Genomic DNA, 10,528 nt, shown 5'->3' on the forward strand with positions numbered 1-10,528 from the left:
AAGTACAGATAAAAAAACCCTTAATAAATGTTTTTAATTAACAGCTACGTGGCCACAAAATCATTTTGTAACGGGACCTGTACATAAAAGAGGCACTCTTACACTCAAATAAGATTTATCACAATTAATACATTTGTATACCTGAAAGGATGACTAAATGTCGATAACAATGGTTCTTATGAAGGATTCCGAGTTGAAAGAAATGCGAAGAAAACTCGTTATTTCTACCTTATGAGACGATAGTACATCACAGTACCAATCGTTTACTTTTTTTTCAGCTATAAAATACACTGTTACAATATTGTTATCAGTAATTAATATTTTCCATAAATACATTATTAAGTAAATAGTTAAAGTTTATCACTCAACATTTATGTTTGTTATACATGTGTATGTATTTATTTTGAATATGAGAGTCACTTAAATAATAACTAGTTAAATTTAATGATATTTATTTACTCAATAAATAATTATACTGTTTAACCCGCCATCCATGTGTGTGGAAATCGATTTTAATTTAGAAGTCTTATCGATACGCTGACCAATAGATTACATAAGGGTATGGGGCATAAACGCTGTCAAGGTTGTCAAAATTGTCTTTTCATTTCCGGATTCATAAATGATGACCATTAGGCGTGCACATTCATTTTTGTGATTTCAGTACACCTTTCTTTAAACTTTATCTCTGAAATATCATTCATTTATTATTTAGTGTTGTATATTTGAAACATATCGAAATAAATAAACAGGATTGAATATTATCCAACAATGTCCACTTTTAAAAAGACAATATTCGGAATACTTTTATCGTGCATATTTTTAGTGCTTGTAATACAACAATTGACGCCTAGTTCGAATGCCATTCCTTACCAGATATTAGAGCGAATACCAGAAATAAAAACAGAAAGGCAGCTTAAAGAAGTTGATTCAATCAGTGAAGGAGAAAAGAATACAAGCAAAAAACACCAAACACACACCAAATTTGAAAACCAAATTACGAGGGCCAGTGAAGGGAAAAGGAATACAAGCAAAGAACACCAAACACACACCAAATTTGAAAACCAAAGTATTGGGTTAGCAAAAGTAAGAAAAGAAACTAACATCAGACTTTTTGATATGGCAAGTGCAGAAGCTTCTCTTGCAAATGATTGCAATATTGCATACCTTCGAAATCCGGACGAATCGCAGTCGCCAATCTGTGTGTACGATTCAAAAGAGGACACGGTAATCTCTCATTCAATCCTTACGGATGGATTCTGGGAGAAGGCCAATGTGCAGCGCGTGTGGATGCTGATGGAGGATAACGCTTCGATGGAGTTTTTAGACCTTGGTTGTAACATAGGTGTGTTTACGATTCCAATAGCTAAACTAGGAAGACGAGTAACCTCCGTAGATGCGAACAAAGTCAATCTACAGATGCTATCAACGTCATTGCGATATGGTAGACTAGGAGATAATGTTACGCTGATCTGGAACGGAATCTCGAATGAAACGTCGTATGTTAACCTGAAGCAAGTAGATGACAATGTTGGAGGGACAAGAATCATAAAGTCATCCAAAGGCGAACCAAAAGATACAGAAAACAGTATTATAACCATTAAGCTAGATGAAATTGTGAACATGTTTGGTGATAATCCTGTATTCATGAAAATTGACATCGAAGGATATGAAGGTTTGGCCCTGAAGGGAGCCTTTTCTTTCTTCAAAGAGGTCGACGTCCGCTATATTTTGATGGAATGGATGCACCATACAAATGAATCAGGAAAATACATTTTATATTATCTTTATGAGCGGTCGTTCAGGCCGCACAAAGTATTTGATATGACAGAGCTACAAATAAAAGACGCATTCACAAATTGGCCAGGCGACATTCTGTGGGTGAAACTGTAATGTACCTTTACACATACAGATTTATGTTTAATCGAAATCAATTTAAAGCTGCACTCTCACAGATTAAACGTTTTGACAATTGTTTAAGGAACGAGTCAATTTTTGCGAACATGCATGGAAACCAATGATACAAGACTGCTGACAAAAAAAGATCACAGATTTTCATATTTAAAATTAAAAAAAAAATGATGTTTTATGCATTTTTCTTAAACTGTTAGTAACGCTTTTTACCATAAAACATTAATATCAAACGGAAATATCTAAATCTGCGATCTGATCTTTTTTCAGCAGTCTTTTATTACTTGCTTGCAGATATTTACGCAAAAATTGACTTATTCCAAGACAAAAAGTAAAAAGTTATCAAAACGGCAAATCTGTGAAAGTACAGCTTTTACAACCACGGAATAAACTGTATGATACCAAAGAACATGTTCTTTATAAGCGTTGAACTTCTGATAATTCAGCAAGTTTTGCTTATATTGAGTTTTTGTTGTAGTTTGTACTTTTTCATGAAATGAATTAAATTAATATTATTTAAGGTAATCCATCCGTCATTAGCATGCAAAGATGTGTAAGTGTATGTAAGAAGGCAGCATCGATAGTATTGCTATGTTTAATTTATATTGATTAACCATAACATGTTTTACATGGATTACATTTTTTAAAACCATAATGACGCTTCTATTGTGATATGATATACAGTCGAACCCCGTTGGCTCGAACTCGCTTGGCTCGAATTCCCCGAAGGCTCGAACTGGATATAAAGGATCAATTTATTTAACCATAAATTTAAAATTCCGGCTTGGCTCGAATATTTTGAGGCTCGAGGTATTTTCGCCGGTCCCTGGGAGTTTGAGAAAACGAGTTTCGATTGTATTAAAGGGAGGTAATCAAACATAATTGAACAATGATTATACAGCATTTGTATTAATTCGTTTCTTAAATAACATTCTGCTCTCGGTGATAACTTCAAACTCGGATTTTATTTAACTTTAAAATGAAACTTTACCAGTAGCATTTTTGTATTTTTGTAATAATGATGGATGGATTACCTTAACAGTGTAAACTAAGAAAAACTACGTTGCGCCTTATGCACCAGTCAATAGTTACCGCCCCGCCTCCTCCTCAGGTCCGAGAAATAGCGGGGACTTTGACTTTCGGTCTAGCCAATCCCTGGTAAAACGGTGTAACAATGGACTGGTGCAATATTGCGAGTAAACAGTATAACATGTAAATGTATACTCATGGAAGCCAACCGGTTGTAAAATAAAAATATTTATTATATTTAATTTATGAGCATATTTTGGTATTTCGTTGACATTAAAAAGTTTATATGCATATTGTGTTTCTTTTCGATTATATTTAGGATACATAGATTTATCTCGGCAAGGAGCATATAACAAGAACAATCAAAACATTGTAAATAATGTTGTGATAAAAAGATCACACATCAAGATCAGGGATGTACCTATGCTTACTCCATGAGCACCCCCTGGCATACAAATAAACTTCTATTTCCGCAAAATTGCATAGAGCTTTAAAGTCGAAATCAGGAACAATTGAAGACTATGGGTTTAAACTGTATATAATACTACTACTACTACTACTACTACTACTACTACTACTACTACTACTACTACTACTACTACTACTACTACTACTACTACTACTACTACTACTACTACTACTACTACTACTAATAATAATAATAATAATAATAATAATAATAATTATAATAATAATAATAATAATAATAATAATAATAATAATAATAATAATAGTAATAATAGTAATAACAGTAATAATAGTAATAATAATGATTATAATAATAATAACAACAACTTTATTTCATAAAGATAACACATTAAGTTACATAAGTATCTTGTTTGCAATGTGATCCTCAATGGATTCTACAAACGTATTAGTATACATTTCTCATTGAAACAATAACAAACAAGACACAATTCAAACACAACATATACAATGTTCAAAATTACGAAAGACAAAAACAATTGCATTTAAACAAACAATTTAAACAGACAATCATTCACTTAAGTCATTGTTTTGTCATAAGATGTAACTGTTTCCACTTGTTAAGGTTGTTCGTTATTTGACAGTGAGAGAATGGATATTTGAAAGTAGTTCCCATAAAGATTTTTCATTCAAATCATTCCTACGACAGGGGACACTCCTATCGCCTCCATACAGTATTACATATTCAGACCAAAATAAAGATTGACTTTTACATGTCATTCTCATTCATAAAAGGTTAGGCAGTACTAAATCTAACGTATATGGTACGTCCTCGGGAGAGGGCCGTTACTGATGTTGGCAACACTCGTGGCCCAATCCCTTTGCATGCTTGATTATATAATGTCGGTTTAAATATTGTGTTAAAATTTGCATTGATATTCTCATTGTCAAAGGTGATCTCATGCAATAAAATATTATTAAATCATATGGTACATATAGCGTCATCGCACTGGTGCACGAGATTGAACGTTTTGGCATTTTTTTTATTTTTTTGTCTTGGAACCAGAATTTTTTGGCGAACTTCCATGGAAAATAGTTATATAAGACTGTTGACTAAAATTAGATCGCAGATTTTTATATTTAGGTTAAAAAGTTGATGTTTTATGCATTTTTCTTAAACCGTTAGTAACGTTTTAAACCATAAAACATTAATTTTCGAACATTAATATGAAAGTCTACGATCTAAATTTTTGTCAGCAATCTGATATCATTGGTTTGCAGATAATTCCGCAAAAAATTGCTCTTTCCAAGACAAAAAAAAAAGTTGTAAAAACGGTATATCTGTGAGAGTGCAGCTTTAACATTTCACTCAAGTGTACAGGCGTACAATTCAAAATGCTATAGATACGCCTCTGAAGATGGTAAGTCGATATGCTTACCACTGGTACGCTATCAGATGTAAGCTTTAAAACAATAATGTTCCATTTTTCTTTTTAATCATTATCTTTATAGAATTAAGTTAATGGCTGTGTTAATCGCATTGATATGATTGTTTATTAAATTACCAGGCACGTTTTGAATTTGATAACATTAAAACAATATATAATAGGCTTTCGTATCTGCTTCACAAATATTGGATCAATTGTTCAGAACTTTGTTAACATTGACAACGTTGTTAACGGCATGGTTAAAGGTAAACTATTTTGTTGTATGCTAATATTTTTCAATAAAACAGGCATGGCTGAATCAGTTGTCTCAATATTTGTGAAAAATACCCCAGATTTCACGTGTATCCATGAATCTTTCAGAATATTAAAAAAATAAAAGTTAACAACGACCGAATAAACACCTTGCTTAACTTCAACAATGACTGAATAATCGGCCCATTAACATAACATTTCTTAAAAAGAAATCTAGCTTTCATCATGACTAATGTGATATGAATATTTACTTATCAGTTGTTAGTCTGTTCTCACTGTGAGGTGTAAGTGAAATGTTAGTGTAATGTGGAAGTATCAAATACTAAGTTGTATGTTAAAATTATTGATTATTAGTTCTTTTTTCATGTCTAAGATCAAATCTATCATGTTATCGTTGTTTATACACGCATGCTTTTATTGAACGTATTATATCTATCCTGTTATGAGGAACACTTTGTGTTCGAATTGCTTGATAAATAAGTTGAGAATTTTGATTCATTAACGAATATCGTACTAAGTTTGAACAACTTCAGTACATCTAACAGCTCTTGCTTCAGAGGCTCATTAAACGCACTTGTTATTAGTTAGGATGTAGTTTTAATACCTCAGAAAACTTCATCTTAAACTTCAATTATAATGTCCTTAACTCAATTTAAAAAAAAAAGTTTATTGATATATGTGACGTTAAAATGCTTCAGGCGACAGCTTCTTATCAAATTTCAAGACAGATGTGTCGCTTTATTTTTTGATGTTACCGATGAATTTAATATCAAATGAAACTGCGGTTCAAAACTCACATGTAACTCATTGTAACTTATGTTTTATGAACACTTGATTGTAACTTGTGTAACCATACTTTAGAAAGGGTTACAATATCGAAACTTTCATTTTATGGGTCGATTGACATTTTTCTTTTACGCGTTGTGATTATAATTCAAAAACGGCAAACAAACAACAGTGACAGCAACAACAACAACAACAAAAACCACAACAACAACAACAACAACAGCTGAGTAGGTTTCATAAATTTTGTTTATAAAGACGGAGACCCATTTGTGCCATTCGAAAAACAAAATGAATGCGTGTAAACTCGAAATTGTAACCAAGTATCTCGGAATTTTCACTAACGAACTCGAAATTTCTACTTACTTTCGCGCGTTTTCGACTTAAGTGGTTTCTAAATTTCGACTAAGTGTCTTTAAATTTCGATATAGTAAAAAGTGAATTATTTATGTTTTAATTTTTAGAGTAAATTATCTAAGTATTAGTTGTACTGATAGACGGAATTCAAACGATATGATATATATCTTATGTATAAATAAATATGCTTTACTAGAAATTTTAGATATAATTTAATATTTTTATCAGTACAGTCGAATCCCGTTGATTCGATCCTGCTTGGCTCGAATTCCTTGATGACTCGAAATGTATGTTAAGGACATTTTTTTTTAAATGAATGTCAGCATCTTGGCTCGAATCTTCCGAGGTTCGATGTTTTTTTCGCCGGTCCTTGGGAGTTCGAGCCAACGGGGTTCGACTGTATTTCATTTCAAATTGTCTTAAAAGTTTTAAATTTACCTTAGACACCAAATCTCATAAACAGTCTGATATATTATCATGAGCAAAATGCCATCAGACTGTAGAAGAAAATTTAATTTAGCGACAAATTTTAGGCTCTTTGACGACCGTTTAGTTTGAACGATTAGATCGGTAATCGAGGGGTTTTCACAGTGAATAGAATTTAAATCTCTCCTTGGCTGGCCGTTATCGCTTTCCCAATTTTGTTTAAACGATACTTAAAGCATTTGTTGACAATTTTGATAACGATCAATAAAAATAAACAGAAGTGTTGAAGAGGTAAATGTGCAGTTACGAACACTCAAATTATTTTGATATGCATTTGAGTTTTAACGTCAATTTTATAAATTGTGGATTGGGTTTAAACGTTTAAAAAATATGGATTTGTACGACGACACCCCGGAGGTGGTTGGTGCGGGTGAAAATGATGAAAAGGTAAAGAAAAGAGTCACAATTGACGATAAAAATGACATCAAGTTTATCAATGTGGAAAACGAAAAGGAAGAGCCCAAACAGAAAAGTGAGTTCATTAGAAACCTTGAATTGATTGGTTGGCCATGGAAAATTTCTGGTACGGTGTTTCTGATTGGTTTGTTGTTTCACGTGATCGCGTTTGGAACTCCTGATTGGTTGAACACTTTTGACGCAAGCGGAAATGACGTCATGCATGTAGGAATATGGAGCGCGTGTGTGCTTATTAGCAATTGCACTTTCCGATCGGAGACATCAAGTAAGTACATGTCTTTTTAGATTTAATAAATAAACTGCTATTTTCCCTTTCTTATTCTTATGATACTATAAATGTATCTAAACATAATATGGATACAAAATATTCCAACCATTGATAGAAATTTATTTTGAAATCGCTTTGTGTGTTATCCATTTTCTTAATCAGATTCTATTATTGATTGTTTGACTTCTATGCTTGTTCCATAAGTTTCATTATAATCTTAGCCTGTTTTTGCTGCTATTGCTAACAAATTTAAAACACACTTTGTACAAGTAAAGCATCGAAGTAGTGTATATACTGACAGTAGATTGACCACTTCGATGATTTACTTGTACAAAGGTCTGAAGAGGTTGTAGGTTTGAGGGGCACATTATCTTGATCTATCTGATGAGACAGTACTGGTTTCAAATCAGGAGTAATTCATAGCAGTTTAACGTCTTCAAAGTAGACCTCATATACTAACTTATAGTGGATCAAAATGAATTTGATGGCCGTTTGTAAGAGAGCATGCATATAGTTCATAATTACATTTATCTATAATCAGCTTGACGTCTGTATGATTACGATGCTTTTTTCTTTTTTTCAACGTTTCATCTTAATGCACCAGTCAATTGTAAAGACGCCCCCAGGTCCGTGGGCATACCGGGGATAGCTGGGGAAATGGGCCGTGTTTTTACCTTCCAGGGCTAGGTGGCCCCGTGAATGCGGTGGTTTCGTCTTCGCCCAAAAAATAGCGGGGAATGGGCCTAACCTAGGATATACCTGAGGTGCGGGGGCATTTTGCGGGGAATTTCCCATCAGTTTGTCCCTGCAGAGCGCGGATTTTACCCAGGCTTGACTGGACCGAAAGCCAAAGTCCCCGGACCAAAGGTTACAATTGACTGGTGCATAATGAAATCATTCCTCAGTATCCAGTATTTTTTTAACCGACTGTTGTATACAAGAACATACAGTATTTCACGCATATGTTTCCCTTCTCCGTAGCTTGCCTTAATGCGGTACGTACGTTTGGCGGCTTAGGTGTCGTCTGCTGTCTAGTTGTTCTTGTGCTGCTTGTCTGCTACATCCGAAACGAGGCGGGAAGGCGGGGCATAAGCAGAGGGGTTGTCGCTAACTGCTTTGTAGCAGGTCAGTTTTATATTAAAAATCGCTAGTTTTTTGGCATTCATTTGTTTTCAAGAGATTTTGCGAATGTTCGATGCATATTTGAAAGATGGTCACCATTAGTCGTTATTAGTCATAATACTATTACCATATATTTATTTCAGTAAATCAGCAGTCTAGCTGCTTTAGTGGTCTACATAATATTGTGTAAATTTTTCATTTACACTGTTTATATCTACCGCTTTACCTGATAGAAATCAATAACGACTGACTGCTGATTTAATGAATTAATGTATTAACAATTTTGTAGTATACTGTCTTCTCATTGGACAAATTATTAGGTTGAAAACAGGTGAAGTTGTCTAAACAGGTTTAATGAGTAGTTCACGCCATATAATGTAAACCACTAAAACGTTAATAGTTGTTTACATGTACAAAAAATCAATGGTGATGTGACTGTGCCGTATGAAACCATTTATTTGTGTAAGTACATACGTATAAACATACATACACATTGATATCATTTGATAATCAAATTTGCTAACGGACATCCAATCAAACTAAAGAGCGTAGTGATACATGACGTAAGTGAAGTATAGTTGAGGCCTTCTCTGCTGCATAGCTACATGTATAAACACAAGTGCCCTAGTCCAAAAATCAGAATAATGCATTAGCGACAGACCGATCGTACAAATAACCACAAACAACGGTCTATAGGATATTATTTTGAGTGTCATATCTTTTTTCAGCTCTGGCCATTCAAATAGAATCTTCCTTATTCTGGAGGTCAGGCGCATGCGCATACAGTGACATCACAGGAGCTACAACTAAACAGTGGGCGTGGTCTATTGCGCTGTCATTCGTTTCCGTTGTGTTAATATTAGCAGCAGGGTTGTCGTTCTTGGCTATAGAACTGATATCAATTTCCCGTGAAAAAAATAAAGCGAGACCTTGGAAGGGCAAAGGTTTTAACATCACGTAAACGACTTCAAGCTGTACTCTTACAGATTGACAATTTGACAACTTTTCTTTGAATTCTAGTATTGAAATGAACCATTTTTTGCGCAAACGACTGGTATAAGACTACTGACAAAAGATCAGATCGTAGCTTTTCATAGTTATGTTTGGTCACTATTTTTATGGCTTAAAGACTTACGTTGTTTTATTTTTTTAAAAATCCATCAGTTTCCCCAAACAATTGAGATCTCGTCTATTGTGAGTCATCTTAATATATGACTGAATTGAAGACCTTCATACCAAAATCAGTTGATTCAGAGTCAAAAGCTAAATGAAAATGTAAAAACTGTCAATCTGTGAAAGTGTAGCTTTAAGGACCTTCAACTTTTAAGAAAAAATATTTTTCATCGACGGATAGATTAACTTTATTTATCTTACAATGGGCTGATTGTTCATTGTTAAAGTTAACAACGTTGCTATAACTGGATAATTGTTTACTTTCAAATCTTTATACTCTTAAAGTCTCACGGACACACATGTGAGATATGGTACTTTTCACAAATATTGTGTCAATAGTTTCAGCTGTGAATGTTTTATTGAATTATCTCAGTTCTAACCATCGAGTATTTGGGCAAAAGATACCAGAAGCGCTGTTTCACATATTTACCATTTCTCAATTGAAGCATGTATTATACGTTTTATTTTTAAGTGTAATTATATCATTTTATCTGTATTTTAATTTGTATTTAAAGACGAAAAAGATGTAAACATCAGAAAGAATGAATGTAAGATTTAAATAAACGACGTGTATACTAGCGTATATCAACAAATGAAATAAAAGATTTACTTTTTTGTTCTATTCGTTATTAAGCTGGCAAAAAACACTTTGTTGGATTAGTTCCAGATTAAAGCTGCACTTTCACAGATTGACCGACTTGGCATCTTTTTTTCTTCTCTTTTTATCTCCAAATCTGAGCTGATTTAGGCAACAATACTTTCAATTCAGTCATGCAGTCAAATAAGATAACTCAAAAAGTAACAGAAATCAATCGATTGGAAAATCATTCTATCTTAAAGCGTTTGTAACGTTTTTAAA

At 33.4% G+C, this 10,528-nt stretch overlaps 2 protein-coding genes across 2 annotated transcripts; both read left to right on the plus strand.

Annotated features, from left to right (window-relative positions):
• The first annotated feature begins 1,116 nt into the window (after positions 1-1,116).
• Positions 1,117-1,890, plus strand: LOC128204644 (uncharacterized). Its single transcript, XM_052906045.1, has one exon. It carries the CDS (start codon positions 1,117-1,119, stop codon positions 1,888-1,890), a length of 774 nt encoding a protein of 257 aa, XP_052762005.1.
• Positions 1,891-7,018: 5,128 nt separating this feature from the next.
• Positions 7,019-9,778, plus strand: LOC128205755 (uncharacterized). Its single transcript, XM_052907688.1, has 3 exons — positions 7,019-7,371; positions 8,356-8,499; positions 9,225-9,778. Exons 1-3 carry the CDS (start codon positions 7,020-7,022, stop codon positions 9,455-9,457), a joined length of 729 nt encoding a protein of 242 aa, XP_052763648.1. The 5' UTR covers position 7,019; the 3' UTR covers positions 9,458-9,778.
• Positions 9,779-10,528: the final 750 nt, after the last annotated feature.

Source organism: Mya arenaria, chromosome 10 (genome assembly GCF_026914265.1).
Source record: "Mya arenaria isolate MELC-2E11 chromosome 10, ASM2691426v1".
NCBI lineage: Eukaryota > Metazoa > Mollusca > Bivalvia > Myida > Myidae > Mya > Mya arenaria.

Excerpts from the sequence above, each read along its gene's own strand:
- LOC128204644 (XM_052906045.1), top strand. The coding sequence starts at position 1,117 with ATGGCAAGTGCAGAAGCTTCTCTTGCAAATGATTGCAATATTGCATAC.
- LOC128205755 (XM_052907688.1), top strand. The coding sequence starts at position 7,020 with ATGGATTTGTACGACGACACCCCGGAGGTGGTTGGTGCGGGTGAAAAT. Across the intron at positions 7,372-8,355 it reads TTTCCGATCGGAGACATCAA|CTTGCCTTAATGCGGTACGT; the intron begins GTAAGTACATGT and ends CCTTCTCCGTAG. Across the intron at positions 8,500-9,224 it reads CGCTAACTGCTTTGTAGCAG|CTCTGGCCATTCAAATAGAA; the intron begins GTCAGTTTTATA and ends ATCTTTTTTCAG.